Below are 16,605 nucleotides of genomic sequence, written 5' to 3'. Positions count from 1 at the left end.
GGTCCGAGGTTGAAGCTCCCGCCACCACTTCATCTGAAGATGAAGAGATCAGAGGTGGTACAGGATCCTCCTGACTCTCTTACTCCCTGATCTCCTCCTGTTCAGCCTCTGGGGCCTTTGTGGCGACCGTAGCCTGGCCTTGCAATGGGTTGTGCCTCAGAGTTGCCTTGGTTGTGACCTGCGCTGGCTGTGGGGCTTGTGCCAAGGTCGCCTCGGAACCACGGGGCATAGGCTGAGCTTTGGCTGGGGTGGTCAGTGCTCCAAGGCCACCAAACGGGAGCCCGGGCCTGATGTTAAGCCCAGGGGGTCCAAAAAGGCCATTGCGCCGGAGGCTGACACTGGGGTTGCCATGCCTTTGGTGCCTCCCTCCGTTGCTTGTCGGATCTATGCCTGCTGCGACAGGAATAGTATGAGTCACCATCTGAGTTTGAAGACACGGATCTCGACTGAGATGACCATGGTGGTGCCGCATGGTACTGCGCCAGGGACCTGTGCTGATGATGCAGGGGACCGGTGTCGAGATGCCCGGGCCGGGGACCAAAACTGAGAATCCGGCATTGGGAACCGGTGTCAAGGGTCCAGTGCTAAGGGACTGGTGCAGAGAGTTGGTGCCGGTTCTCTCTTGGAGCCGGGGTTCACTGCTGCTCTCTCGTCAGTGCCGGGCAGGAGAGGGAGACCGCTGCATCATGGCCAGTTTGCCTCTAGATGGCTTATCTCTGATCACCAGGGGCTGAGGAATCATCATCGCTGTTAAGTCTCTGGTGGCTTCAAACATGTCCGGGGTGGAAGGTAATTCCAACTCCTCCACCTGGCACTGCCCATCCCGGGAGTCAATGTGCACCAGACTCAACAGTCCCCTTGTGGGAACTGAAGTTGACGGAACCCACTCTTGCTGCCTGGATGCCGAGAGCTCCTTCATGGGACGCCCTGGTATCGTGCCTGCAGATCCCGTTGTTTTCTGCACGGGGAACGCCCTCTGTTGGCTTTTCTATGCCGCCCGTATGGCACTGGTGAATGCGAGCGGTGCCAGGTTGTCTGTGCATCCTGCAGTGCCAGAGAGCGCTGGTGCCGAAGGTCTCTTAGACTAGAGTCCTTCCTGGGCACTGTGTCATGTACCGATGCCGGGGTGGTCCACAGTAGACTGGGGATGAAGGGCGGATTCCATAAGCAACTGCCTCAATCGAAAATCCTTTTTAGTTCTGGAGTGGAAAGCCCTACAGATCTTGCACCTTTCTGTCTGGTGTGCCTCCCCCAGACACTTCAGACATGAGTTGTGGGAGTCACTCACTGGCATAGGCTTGCTGCAGGTTCCACAGGGTTTAAAGCCTTGGGCTCGCGGCATGCCCTGGAGCCCAATGGGGGGTGAGGGGGAAGGGGAGGTTTGGGGATTGGTGAAACCCTGCTCCCAAACCTCACTATATACAATATATACATTAACAACTAAGACTAACTACAACTAAACTAGGCTAAGCTAACTATATGAAAGAACGCTAAGGGAAGCACTTGCTAAGCAAGCGACTGCAGTTCCAACGACTGTCACTGGTGGTAAGAAGGAACTGAGGAGGGGCCTGGTCGGCAGGGTCATATATTGAGCGCCATGAAGGTGTCACTCCAGGGGGCTCCACAGCCAACCCAATGGGAGCTTCCAAGGGAAAACTTTCCGATGACTGTGCATGCTGCGTGCACACACCTGATTGGAATTGACATGAACAAGCACTCGAAGAAGAATCAAAAGTTAGGAAACATCAGTTTAACTTCTATGGACACTGCCAACCTGACTGAGCCCATAATTAATTGGTTATTAAAAGCAATACCAGTTGATGGGGAATGCAGTCTAACTCTAAATAGAGTTTTACATTTAAGTTTTGCTTATATTTGGGAAATGTATTAGCTATAATAAGTAATTAATTATTTCTCTTACTTTACCAAGAAGGACAGCCATTTTATGACGCCATCTGCCTTTGTTTAGGGAAGCAACTCTGATCCAAATGTTAAGCTGAGAGTTATAAATCCACACATCACGGCTGTTAATTCTTCCACCTTTAAAATTATGAAAAAAGACAGAAAAAAACCAATGTATCTTTGACTAAGGAAGTTATTAAATAAGAGATGCTGGATACTGACATATGCCTCTGCAGACGACCACGGAAAATGTCACATCCTATACATCTGATGTAGACTCATCTGTGATTATATAAATTTAAGTAGATAGAGGTTTTCAGATGTTCTTGGTCACTGTGTAGAGGACGTACATCTCTTATGAAGTGTAGTCTCCCAAACAGGGCCGGCTCTAGGTTTTTTGCCGCCCCAAGCAAAAATTTTTTTGGCTGCCCCCCCCCACCCCCAGACATGAGCCCCCCCCGCCCACCAGTACCCCCCACTCACACCCCCTGTTGCCCCAGCACTGGCCTCCCCCCCAAATGTGGGATCCGCTACCAGCACACTGCAGCCGAGCCCTGGCCCAGCTGCGACTCTGTCCCCATGCGGGTGGAGCTGCTGGGCAGCACGGAGCGGGAGTACTTCCAGGTGGCGGCACGGCTACGGGGTGGCACAAAGAACACGGCCCCCTCCCTGGGCTTCGCAGCACTGCTGGTGGCCAAGGTGGATCAGTTCGTGCTCACCGCCCTCACCCTCGACATGCTGGCGGCCAAAGACCTGGAGAGCCCCCTGGACCTGCTGCTCTTCAGCCTCACGGTGCCCTGTCCCAGCCCTGGCAGGAGGGAAGGCGAGGATCTCCGGCTGCGGGGCTACCTGCTCAGCACCGACGAACCCAGTCGGCCGCTCACCTCCTCACACACTCCAGGAGCCCCTCGCCACCATCGCAGCCCGGGCTCGGCTCCAGGGGACCCCGTTTCCCTCCCTCCCCGGCTCCTCACACACACTGGGTAGGGCCGCCCAGAGGATTCAGGGCAAAGCAATTTTGGGGGCCCCTTCCATAAAAAAAAGTTGCAATACTATAGTAACATGTATTTGGAAATGTAAAAAATAACTAGTGAAAATTAATTTGTAATAATTTGAAAATACACCAAATACATTATTTAAAAACATTAAATGCTTTACTGGTCTGTATACATTTGCAATTACAAAATGGGCTGTTGCTGGGTGATGGTGATGGTTGGTGCCAATGGGCTGTCACTGCCTGGAGGTGGTGCTGCTGTTGCCCAGGGCTGGGTGGGGAGCTGGGCTCTGGGGGGTGCCCGGCTCACAGGGGCTGGGCTCAGGACTGTGAGGAGATGGGGTCGGAGGTTGTCTGGCTCAGAGGGGCTCGCCTCAGAGCGGGGGGTCTGGGGTGGGGGGATGGAGCCGGAGGGTGCCCACCTCGGAGCAGCTGGGCTCAGAGCTGGGGGTCAGGGCAGTGGGGGATGGGGTCGGGGGTGCCCAGCTCAGAGGGGCTGGGCTCAGAGCTGGGGGTCAGGGCTGTGGGGGGAATGGGGCCAGGGGGGTGTCCGGATCAGAGGGGCTGGGCTCGGAGCTGGGAGTCAGGGCTGTGGGGGGAATGGGGCTGTCTGGATCAGAGGGGCTGGGCTCGGAGCTGGGGGTCAGGGCTGTGGGGGGAATGGGGTCAGGGGGGTGCCCAGCTCAGAGGGGCTGGGCTCAGAGCTGGGGGTCAGGGCTGTGGGGGGAATGGGGTCAGGGGGGTGTCTGGATCAGAGGGGCTGGGCTCAGAGCTGGGGGTCAGGGCTGTGAGGGGGATGGGGCTGTGGGGGTGCCCAGGTCCTAGGGGCTGGGCTTGGAGCTGGGGGTCAGGGCTGTGAGGGGGATGGGGCCGGGGGGGTGCCCAGGTCCTAGGGGCTGGGCTTGGAGCTGGGGGTCAGGGCTGGGCCTGGGGGGTAATGGGGTCGGGGGTGCCTGACAAACACCTCCCTGAGATCCCCCCAATCCAACCCCCCTTCCCTGGCCCCTGACCGCCCCCCCCCCACAGAACCTGTGCCCCCTCCCTGCCCCCGGGACTCCCTGCCCCTTAGCCACCCCCTCCCCCGCCCCGGCTGCTTACCCCAGGCAGCTTACCCCCGGCTCACCGCGCGGCAGCCGCATGGCTCCGGAGGGGGCTGAGCTCTTCCCCGCTCAGAGCCGCGTGGGGAGGGGGCGGGGCCGCATGCTCTAGGCTGAGCTCAGCTGCCTCCCCTCGGCCCGGAGCTTGTAGCCCCGCCCCCTGACCACGCAGCTCTGAGCGGGGCGGGGCTCAGCCCCGCCCCCCCAGGCAAGCTGCTGCCGGGCTGTTTAGGGGAACAAGCGGAGGAGGAGCGGCCCGTCTTCTGCAGCCAGGCGGGGCTGCGCTACCGGTAAGGGGCCCCCCCTCTCCCCCAAGCGGAGCCGGTAGCGCGGCCCTGCCTGGCTGCAGGGGACGGGCCGCTCCTCGGCTTGCAGCGGCAGGATGAGCTGGGGCCCCAGCCCCAGCCTTTTGCCGCCTCCTATATTTTGCCGCCCTAGGCAGCAGCTTCTTTTGCTGGTGCCTAGAGCCGCCCCTGCTCCCAAAACAATAATCTCTTCCAACCGCTTCCCCAAAATACCATGTACCATAATGATCTACACCAGTCATCTCCCAACCCTCTACAAAGTACAATCTTCCATGATCTATCTCAGATAAGGCACCTATCACTGTGGTATCTTCATGCTATACAAAAATTGGAGAGATCTGTTTCCTAGATGACAATTTTCAAAGCCTCCTGTTTCTGATGTGCATGTTTGTTTGCTCTTGCCTTCTATTTGCTAGTTGTTGGTTGTTCCTTAGAAGATGTCACTGCTGGAGAAAAGTCGAATCAAAGAGGCAAGGCTTGCATTTTAATCTAAATAACCACTTTCCTACACTTTAAGACAACAGATCCTTTGTTAATTATAACGTAGACTGAAAGAATTCTAATAAATCTCTCAAAGATAATTAATACTAAAAAGTAATGTTTTTCTCTTAATTGTTAAGTCAGTATTGAGAAGGATATTATCAGCTATTTTTGACATTGGATCTCATTCTGTTGTCTCATAAAACATTACATTTCAACAAGGCAGTTGTTCAGAAGTAGACTGAGAGGTAGACTCAGCAAACATCATTATCGGATGTATTAGCAGGAGTACTGTAAGCAAGACATGAGAAGTAATTCTTCCACTCTACTCCATGCTGATTAGACCTCAAATGGAGTATTGTGTCCAGTTCTTGGAGACACATTTCAGGAAAGATGTGGACAAATTGGAGAAAGTTCAGAGAAGAGGAACAAAAATGATTAAAGGTCTAGAAACATGATCTATGAGGGAAGACTGAAAAAATTGGGTTTGTTTAGTCTGGAAAAGAGAAGACTGAGAGGGGACATGATAACAGTTTTCAAGTACATAAAAGGTTGTTACAAGGAGGAGGGAGAAGAATTGCTCTTCTTAACCTCTGAGGATAGGACAAGAAGCAATGGGCTTAAGTTGCAGCAAGGGAGGTTGTAGAATCTCCATCACTGTAGATTTTTAAGAGCAGGTTAGACAAACACCTGTCAGAGATGGTCTAGATAATATTTAGTCCTGCCATGAGTTCAGGGGACTGGACTAGGTGACCTCTTGAGGTCCCTTCCAGTTCTATGATTCTAAGAATTGCTAATATTAATTAATATTTTCAAACATGAAAATACACGAGAAATACATCCCATTGTGTAAACCTTTCAGAATAATATGCTGAGCAAATGGTTTTTTAATGTTGGGAAATATTTCAATGACTTTTTCCACACTCTTTAGACTTCTTTGAGCACCACTGCATGGATGAGCCATTGGAAAGGAAATCTCTAAGATTTATATACTATGAGGCATGTACATAACACTGGCTATTTTCCTCTACATGGTTCATGCATATGTCCCCCTCTTGGTTCCACTGTCTGTCTACTGAAATGAGAAAGATATTTTACATTTGGGAAGATAGTCATTTTGAGGCAGGGTGGATAAAAATAAATGATTTTTAAAAAATTGATTTTTTTTATTTAAATCGGATTTTTTTTGATAAAATGCTTTTTGAGGAAAAAAAACTATTGAAAGATAGTTTTAATTAAGATACATTATAGCTCAAAGATATCTCATCATGGAACAGGGATTATAAATTCTAATTCTATAATATGAGACAATATAGTCCTGTAATGTTTAAGAAATACTTTGTAAATGAGTTCCAATAGTTCATGGATTAGGGACCCAATTTTATGGGGTTCCATGGGCTTCTGTATAGATTATTTAGGATAATCTTTCTATCTACCCAATGGGACTCAATGCTCAGTCTAGAAGATACCACGAGAGATGCTTAGTTTTGCAGTTCTCAAACTGTGGATTTGTGTCTCCACAGATAACATGCTTGTTAACAGCAAAAATGTTTTAAAATAAAATAAATAAATAATATATAGAGGTCAGAAACAACAGACCTCAACCCTATTGTCCCTCTGCAAATTTGTGTACACAGAGTCAATCCCTTACCTTTCTCTAAAAGTGAAAAGTTTCAAAAAGTTCGATGAATAGAAGGTTGTTGGGTGCGGAATAGATCTGGACAAGAAGAAGTCTGGAGATAAATGTGAAAAGGGAGGGACAGGCAGTAGAAACAAAAGTGAAACTGTTTGAGCAGCATATTCCAGAAGTCTTGAGTTCTTTCTGAGTGTAGCCTTCACTGATTTGAGATCTACCATACCATTCTCTCATTAGAAGGGAAAACCTATAATGGAAACAGGCTGTAAAAGAGACCCAGTTTGGGAATATTTTAATGAAGTTCCTCTACCTGTGGGTAAGACAGGCATGTGTGCAAAATGCAAACAGCGCAACAAAGAAATGCAAGGCCTGGTTGCCCGAATCAAACAACATCATGAGAAGTGTTCCTTCTCAGGAGGAAGCTGAGTTGAAGATGATGAAAGCAACATGTCTGAACACGCAGGATCTTCAGGTTGGTATACTTTTTTGTTTCATACTTATTTCTTAAGGACTGCCTGTCTTCTTTCTGGACTATTCTTGAATTCTCATGTTTGAGCAAAAAATATAGTTGTTACTCTATAGTGCTATCATTTTAGATGCAGTTGTGATAAAAAAATAAATAACTGAAATAGGCAGATCTTCCTTTTATAATTTTACCTTTAAAGTAGTACTGAGTGTCAGTGAATGCAATGAGTAATACTAAATGAGCAGTATGGTAATAATAATTAAATAACTGCATTGACTTATTTTGTTTAGGAGAATCTATCCTCAACATATAGGATTCTGAAGACTATCCATCTTCAAGATCATCATCATTTTCTATAGTTTCAGAGTTATCTGCCACTGATAGTGTTTCAGTCACATCATGTATGTCACATAGCCACAGTGTATCACCTGTAGCAAAAAGAAGAAAAAAAACTCCATCATGCAGAAACAACCATACATAAGTTTGTGATAAGAACCAGCAGATTACAAAAAGAGGTAATTGATGAAAAAATTGCCTGGTTTGTTTATGCAACAAACTCTCCTTTCCGTATGATTGAGAACCCACACCTCATTAACATGGCTCAGTCATTAAGACCAAGATACAGTCCACCCAACAGAGCAGATGTCGCAAGCAAATTGCTGAATAAAGTGTATGAAAGAGAAATTAAACAGTGTGCAAAAGGTCTAGAGGGTGAAATTGTTAACCTGAGTCTTGATGGGTGGAACAATGTCCACAATGATCCTGTTGTATGTGCTTGTGTGACAACAGAAGAAGGGAATGTCTTCCTTTCAGAAACAATTGATACATCAGGAAATGCACACACAGCAGAATACTTACAAGAAGTAGCAGTAAAAGCTATAACAAACTGAAAAAAAATTCAAATGTCTAGTACACAGCTTTGGTCACAGACAATGCTGCAAATGTATCCAAGATGAGAAGAAATTTAGATGAGACTGAAGAGAGTCCCAAGATAATAACATACGGTTGCAGTGCTCATTTGATGCATCTCCTAGCCAAAGACTTCAGTGTTCCAGAAATAAGGGCTAATTTGAAATTGCAAAATACTTCCGAAACAACCACTTTGCAGCAGCTGCTCTGAAAAAAGTGGGAGGAACCAAGCTAACTCTCCCACAAGACGTGTGATGGAACTCAGTAATGGACTGTTTTGAGCACTGTATCAAGAGCTGGCCTAATCTGATGACAGTTTGTGAACAAAATAATGAAAAAATAGACGTCACTGTCACAGCCAAAGTTCTCAACATTGGGCTTAAGAGAAATGTTGAACACATACTGAGTACCCTGAAGCCTATTTCTGTAGCCTTGAACAAAATGCAGAGAAATAGCATTTCTGGCGCTGTTGAAATTTGGAAGGAACTGAGTGAGATCTTAAAAAGAGAACTATGCAATGACAGAGTTAAATTACAAGCATTCAAAAACCAAATGGGACAAGCACTATCTTCAGCTCATTTTCTTGTGAATATTCTCAATACTCAGTACCACGGTCAAACCTTAACAACTGAAGAAGAGGAGTTGGCTATGACATAGACATCCAGCAATCATAATGCCATAATGCCAACTATAATAAACTTCAGAGCTAAGAGTGAACCATTCAAGAAATATATGTTTGTTGATGATTTTTTAAAGAAAGTCACACCAGTGAACTGGTGGAAGTCACTAAAGCACTTGGATTCAGAGACTGTTGAAGTGATAATCTCACTTTTAACAGCAGTAGCTTCTTCTGCTGGAGTACAAAGAATATTTTCTTCCTTTGGACTAATTCATTCCAAACTGATAAATCGTTTGGGCCCTGAAAAAGCAGGAAAGCTTGTTTTTCTTTTCCAGATAATGAACAAACAAGAAAATGAAGGTGAAGATGACTGAGTTAGCTGCAGAAGTCAATATTTTAAGTTGCTGACCTGGCTGACATAGTCGATTTCAATGTTTTTTAAAAAAATATTTCATTTAACTATTTTAGTTAAACAATTTTAACAAAAACAAAACTGATCTTAAAAAACTTGAATGTTTAACTACATTCAAAAATTCATATGCTTGTTTTGTTAAATATTAGATGTTTGCTGTTGAAGAAAAAAATCCAGAATACAAAACATTGTTGTTTTAGTTAAATGAAACAATTTAAATGTCTGTCTGGGGACATTCCCCTCCTAATAAGCATTGAAAGAAAATCCTCCAAATATTAATGATTAACCTGTTGAATTGGAGATCGTTCACCTCCCAGTGACTTCATAAATATCTGCTTCAATTACCTTTGGTAAATGAAATAACCAATCATTTTCTGATATAGCTGTAAAACTAATCTGAAAAGTTTTCAAAATAAATCACCTTAAAAATGTATCGTGTGTACCTTCTAAAAATGAAATCTACATCTATCTCTGAGTTGTGAAGAATATGTATTAAAGTTATAAAAACCAACAAGAATGCACTTTTATGTAGAAATCCATTAAATCGAGTCTTCCTGACTAGTGATTTAAATCATGATTTAAATCAAATTGATTTAAATCATGATTTAAATCAAATTGATTTAAATCAAATCCACTCTCCTTTGAGGTAACAAACAAATGTAATGGGGGAGATAGATAGTTCCAGGACAGGAGTTAGTATCCAGCTGAGTCTGTTACCATTGGTCCAGATGACAGACATGGACCCAAACAACTATTTTTTTTTGGTCTAAACTTGAGAGGTGCTGAGCATCTACAACTGCCACTGACTTCAGTGGGAGATGCAGGTGCTCAGCACCTCCAGGTCAGGATTTAAGAAGGGTGAGGTATTTGCCTCTACTCTACATTTCTATGCTGAAAAAAGGTTTGATCTGTTTTCACTGCAGAACCTGAGGACTAATATTTAAAAGCTGCATACTTAACCAGTATGGAGGAGGACATATTGGATTGTGGGTCAGTTCATACAGTCATTTAGCTCTAAGCTCTACTCATATCAATATTATATCCCCAGACTTCCTTGATGAAACTTCAGCCATGGCTGTAATTATTAATGATTAAAAACAAAACAATAAGAAAAAATATTTGTGGCTATCCAATATAGGCATAGGGTTTATGCTCAACACATACTGAGGGAGATGATTTAGTAAGCAACACATAGGCTAGAGGGGGTGAAATTCGTGAAATTTTCATTCCAGCAGCTTCTGGAAGTTCAAAGAGCAACAATCTCCTAAAGAACTGTAAATTATCCAAGGATGTTCCCTCTGTCATCACGATGCTTAAGCTTCCTGGAATTATTTACCTGAAACAAGAATATCATTCCGTAAAGCACACACTGCATATTCAGACTTGGTAAATTCTGGGAGCTTAGCCAGTGACTTCCATTCTCCTGTCACAGGATCGTAGCATTCAGTGTATGGCAGATTAAACCCCCCAACTCGTTCACAGCCTCCGACAATGACTATCACCTCAGAATAACCAGTTGATCTAAAAGAATGAAAACAGAAAGACAAAATAGATGTTTATTAAAGCATATGTAGCAAACAATATCAGCTTGAAAAAACAAGGTCATACAGTTTTAAAATTTGAAAATCTATTATTTAATGTTATTCTGACTTCTACAGCAATAATTATTTCCTTACAAAATGGTTAAGGGTTTCACTGTATTTCCAGCTGTCCCATTGTGTGCCAGGTAACCAGGCCAATAAGTAACCTTTTTTTAAAATAAAGGGTGGAGTTCTATTGCATGACTGCTCCATGAAAAAAATCAAAATTTTAAAAAGCCCTTAAACTTTAAGATTGTTTTCTTCCTCTGACTGAAAATGGAGAAATATCAGAGGTAAAGCTGAAGCCGTGTGTAAGAAATTTATATATGCAGTTCTGGAAGTTTCAGATAAAATCCATCATATTGAAAACAGTCTTCTGCAAAGTTACAAATCTCACAAAGACTCCTGTGACAGTTTGCATCACATTAATATTTCACAACTTTAGAACTAAATATCTTCCAAGTGTTACAGAAAATTTCTTTTAAAAAAAGTTTAAGACTTATGGATCAGACAAAAACTTTGTTAGACAAGACATATGGTTGCAAATATGTATCAGTAACGTGAAAGAGGGTACAGTGATGGAGGAAAACTTCAAAGAAGATTGAAATAATAAAACCAAGTACCAAAGCCAGCAAATTCAAAGTTAATGTTACACTTATCCAAAAAAACAAAATAAAACCCAGTATCAAATCCAAACATTTGAAAATATGGAAACCAGAGTTAAAGAAACTTAGACATTAACTCTTCTCCATATTCCTGCTCACTTTCCACTCAAATTCAGAAGAAAACTTGGTATCTTCAGATTATACTTCTATAGTTATAATATAAGCTACATATCTCACTACAATATCTCATTCAATATATGAATGTATAGAAAGGACCAACCAGCTACTATATATGAGCCTACCAAATCATTAGTCCCTCCCTCAAATTCACTTTTGCTCATGAGCCACCTGTAAAAACCTCTCTCCATTTAAGCTTCTCTAGTTTAGGGAAATGTGCACCCATGTAATTACATCAATGCACTGGTGTAACTAACTATATCAAACCAGATATCAAATGCACTCTATCTTTCAAAGAGCATGTCGATACACTGTACACCAGTGGTTCTCAAACTGGGGCCGCCGCTTGTTCAGGGAAAGCCCCTGGTGGGCCGGGCCGGTTTGTTTACCTGCCCCGTCCGCAGGTTTGACTGATCGCGGCTCCCACTGGCCGCGGTTCGCAGCTCCAGGCCAATGGGGGCTGCAGGAAGCAGTGCGGGCCAAGGGATGTGCTGATCACCCTTCTCACAGCCCCCATTGGCCTGGAGCGGCGAACTGTGGCCAGTGGGAGCCGCGATCAGCCGAACCTGCAGACGCGGCAGGTAAACAAACCAGCCTGGCCCGCCAGGGGCTTTCCCTGAACAAGCGGCGGCCCTAGTTTGAGAACCACTGGTATACACTATTTTAACTACAAATAATTCCATAAGAGCAGGTATCTTATTTACTATGACCCAATCCTGCAAAAAATCACATTACCTTGTGTCTATAACAACTGCCTGATCTGTCATCAACGTTGTTTATAAATGATAAAAGTGCTGTAGGCCTTTATTCAAAACCATACTTTTTTCACATTGTGGGACACCACAAGTAAAAACTAGCTGATTATTACTGTTCTCTCGTTAAACAAGTACGTCCTTTTTACTCTAAATATTTTAGAAAAAGTAACGTCAATGATAAATGTGATTGTGCTAGGAAATATCACAATATAAATACTTGTCTTAAGAACTATGTTTACACACTTAGGTCATTTGATAAAATGTTCTCAGTTACTCTCTCATAGCTAGTCAAAAAACCCAAAGAAAACTTCCCTTCAGCTGCTCCAACCTTGAAGTGATGTCAGGTCCTGCTTTTTATCTATTTAATGTTTAATGTTTAGTTATCTCATCTTTTTTTTTTTGAGGAACTAATCTTGGAATGATATCTCTCAAGGGAGAGAGGGAAGGAACCTTATGAGTCGAGGAAGCACTGTTCAGAAAAATAAATTGTTTTCTTTCAACAGCAAGTAATTTGTCTCTCTTACTTTTTCCCTACAGGCAATCCCAAGTGTATGTACCAAAGATACCTACAAAGGACAAGGTTTGGCTATTGATATTTTTAAAGACTATAATCAAGGCCTTCTGCCAAATGAGGAGCTTGTTGTGCATGATTAAGGCTACATTTTAGTCACAGATATTTTTAGTAAAAGTCATGGACAGGTCACGGGCAGTAAACAAAAATTCACAGCCCGTGACCTGTCCATGACTTCTACTATATACCCCTGATTAAACCTTGGGCAGTGGCCTGGGGGTGCCATGGGTGCCTGAGGAGGGAAGGGGGCGGTCTGGGGGCACTGAAGATGCTGTGGGGGGGGGGTGCGGGCAGCAGCGTGCGGCCCAGGACCCTCGTGGGTGCTGGGGAGGGCATGAGCAGCGGTGTGTGGCCCGGGACCCCACTGGTGCTGGGGGGGGCATGGGCAACGGCACACAGCCCAGGACCCCCGCTGGTGCTGATGTGCGGGGGTGTTGGCAGGGTCAGCAGGCTCCCTACCTGGCTCCACACCTCCCAGAGCCCGCCCGCCTCACCCTGTCCCGTGCCCCGACCCCCTGCTCCCCTCCCAAACCCAAACTCCTGTTGCTGCTGGGGGATGGGGCTGTGGTGGCCTGAGACTGCCCCAGCAGCAGCCGGTGCAACTGGCGCAGGGGCACCAACCACTGCAGAAGTCATGGAAGGTCACGGAATCAGTGACTTCTGTGACAAACTGGCAGCCTTATGCATGATTGCCAATCTTTTTTAAATTAAGAAATAAATGAGCCAATATCCGTGGATCAAAAATACTGCCTGAGAGTGATGATGCATAGTTTTGCTCTCTCTGAAAGAGAATTAATTTACTAAAATATTTTAAATCCAGTTCTGGATGTAAAAATAAACAAACCACACCTCTGGACGGTCACGTACGTGGCGATTAAGGCGTGCTCTACACTAGAAATTTAGATCAACATAACTACGTCACTTAGGGGTATGAAAAATCCACACCCCTGGGTGGTGCAGCTAAGCCAACCTAAGTCCCGGGACTTTTGTACACTTGAAATGCTACAGTGGCACAGCTGTACCACTGCAGCTTTGCTGCTGCATCATGCTGATGGAAGAACCCCTCCCGTTGGCATAGGTAATCCATCTCCCTGAGAGGCAGGACCTAGGTTGATAGAAGAATTCTTCCATCAACCTAGCACTATCTACACTGGGGGTTAGTTTGGCATAATGGTGCTGCTCAGGAGTATAGATTTTTCACACTCCCAAGCAACGTAGTTAAGCTGTCTTAATTATCTAGTGCAGCCTAGGCTAGGTCGATGGAAGAATTCTTCTGTCGACCTAGCTACCACCTCTCAAAGAGGTGGATTACCTACATCAAAAGGACAATGCCTCCCGTTGGCATATACAGTCTCAACACTGAAGTGCTGCAGCTGTGCCACTGTAGCATTTCAAGTGCAGACAAGCCCCAAGAGGCAGTACCTAGGTCGACAGAAAAATTTGTTAATTGACCTAACACTGTCTACACTAGGTGTTAAGTCAGCTTAACCACACTACACATAGGAGTGGAATTTTTCACACCCAAATCCACTCCTGAGCTACACAGTTAAGACAACCTAATTTTCTAGTGTAGACCAGACCTTAGAATTTTTTGCACTTGGGACAGTGTGCCGTCAATAAAGATAACAGAGATAAAGTTAAAAAATAAAGAGGCAGGCACAAAATACAAGTAGGCATAGGCTGTTAACAGCAACAGTTAACTATTGAAATAAAATGCAAATTGAGGTCAGTAGAGCTGTGGTTCTCAAACTGTGGCCTATGGAGATGACATGGAAGGTGGTCCATGAGATCTCTCTGTCATTACATTGTCCCCAAAATAGAAAAAAACGGAAAATCACATTACTAAAGTAATATTAAATCCAGTACTTTCACAAAAGAAATAAAAAATCAGATTTCTGATGTACTTCAGACAGGAAACTATACAGCTCTCATGACATTATTTGAGGAAACTGAATGGAACAATATAGACCAACAAATGGCTGCCTGGGTAGAAGTCCTTTAATCAGTTCAAAGAAAATCTGTCCAAAAAAATTTAAAATTTCCACAGACAGAAATTCTGAACGCTTTTGAAAAAAAATCAATAATTTTGTCTGTAAAAGCATCCACCATATTTGAATGCTGCATAAAAAAATAATAGCCAGCAGTGCAGTAGTTACATAAAAAGTAAATCACTTAAGAGGAAAAAATTAGTGAATGCTTACATTTAAAAAAAAATAGTTGAGAAGAACTGGTTGAAATGGATAAACATAATAATAACCAATTAAAAGTACATCTTGATGTATTTTCATTAGACAGGTCTAGTGGGTCTGTGCACTGAAATAAGCAACAACTGTAAGCCAGTCTAAAGATATTCAAAGCTTATGGCATGCAATTCATATTTTGTTTTAAATACACAGGAGTCCATCCACTAGAACAGGGATGGGCAAACTTCTTTGGCCGGAGGGTCGCATCTGGGTATGGAAATTGTATGGCGGGCCATGAATACCTGGTGGGGGAGGGGGACTCTATGGGGTGTAGCATGGGAGGGGGTGCTCTATAAGGGATGTTACCAAGATGGGGGAGAAGGGACTCATGGGGTGTGGTGCGTGGGGGAGGCTCTACAGGGGTGGTACTGGGGATTCCTAGGGGCCCTGCCGGCAGCGGCACCAAGGCGGCCATACCAGGCACCGCCATGGGCGAAGGCACCCTAGCTGGGACAGGTGGGACTGTAGGAGACTGGGAGGGAATTTGGCATTCTGCCACCTGGGGCAGGGTTCCAATCCCGGAAACAGCACAGTGAAGTTGCGCCTGTGCAGTGTGGCTCTGCGTGCTGGAAGATGGTGCTCATCAAGGGACTTGTGAGCTCCTGGCGGGAGCTTGAGGGATGGATAAAAATGTCTGAGGGGCCAGAAGCAGCCCGAGGGCTGTAGTTTGCCCACCCGTGCACTAGAACCACATGACCACTAGATGTCACTGTGAAGCTTAATGGAGATATGAGAGACGACCTCAAGATGTCAGTGCAACTGTATTCAGTTATCTGGCTCCCACATCCCCACTTTGTTCTACAATGAAAGCTTAGGGCAGGAACAGTCAATAGGCAGACCACAGGCCAAATCCTGACCATGAGAGGCTTTTGAATGGAATCCAAAATCTTTATTTACTTATTATTATCATTATTGTAGTTATTTTTATTATTTTTCTTCCCTGAAGTCTGGACCTTGACTATACCTTCACAAAGAAATTTGGGCCTTGACAAAAAATAATTGACCACCCCTGGCATAGGGTCATAAGGGACAAGAAGGGAGGATCAACAACTGTCAACTCAAGTTTTAAACGTGCAGTGACAGACAATTTTTACTTGCTTCAAAAGAACTCAGACCAGAATCCCACTGTTTTTGAACAGCTAGTCAGAAACCAGTTAAGTATAGAAACATACTGATACATATGCACACACAATCCCAAGAACAATTCCCAAGAAAAGTTTCAGTAGAAACATTAATTTTGGTATACAGAACTTTCAGTCGGTTCTATGCTTTTTCTTCACTAACAAAGCTTACATAAAAGCAAAGCAGGAGAAAGAAGAGGCAGCAATACATGGCACACAGGGAGGGAATGGGTAAAGGAGCTACCAAACCCCCATTTTAGAAGAAATGAAAGGGGAAAGCATGGAGGAGGCAGGGAGGAATCTGGTAACTGTTACAAAACTTTATCAATTTTTGCAACAGAATCAAATGACAAGGAACTATCCCTTGAATTTAATAATAGATTGCATTCATGATTCAGTGTTTAGTTTCTTCTTAAATTTAGTAACAAAAACCCTGCTCAGAAAATGTCTCTGTTAAACATAAGCAGAGGGGTGGAGGTGGGTGTCTCCTTTTTCAGTTAATTCTCTAGTGCAGCATTACAGCTAGCCAACTAATCTTCTCAAGTACCTATGTTATGTTTGGCAGAATTTCCAGGGTTAAATATCTTAGTTTTCCTTCTTTACCATTCTTTCAAGAATGTAATGTTTTTAGCAATTACCTGGGAAGGAAGGTATATTGCAGAATCCAAAAGAAATCTCCATAACCAACAGTTACCAAAATACCACCCTTGGCATTTCCTACTGTAGCTTACAG

The 16,605-nt window shown here is 44.4% G+C and overlaps 1 protein-coding gene across 2 annotated transcripts in view; it reads right to left on the bottom strand.

The window, feature by feature from the left end:
- KLHL24 (kelch like family member 24) overlaps nt 1-16,605 on the bottom strand; it is a 47,251-nt gene that overhangs the window by 14,997 nt on the left and 15,649 nt on the right. For both annotated transcript variants that reach the window (XM_045031497.1, XM_045031496.1), the window contains 2 exons: nt 10,157-10,341; nt 1,922-2,040 (listed from right to left, as the gene is read on the bottom strand). In XM_045031497.1, coding sequence (XP_044887432.1) covers nt 1,922-2,040; nt 10,157-10,341 — 304 coding nt within the window. The remainder of the gene's footprint in view (nt 1-1,921; nt 2,041-10,156; nt 10,342-16,605) is intronic.

This window comes from Mauremys mutica, chromosome 9 (genome assembly GCF_020497125.1).
Source record: "Mauremys mutica isolate MM-2020 ecotype Southern chromosome 9, ASM2049712v1, whole genome shotgun sequence".
Classification (NCBI taxonomy): Eukaryota; Metazoa; Chordata; order Testudines; family Geoemydidae; genus Mauremys; species Mauremys mutica.
The sequence above is the reverse complement of the archived record's forward strand: the minus strand, read 5'-3'. Positions and strand labels throughout refer to the sequence as shown.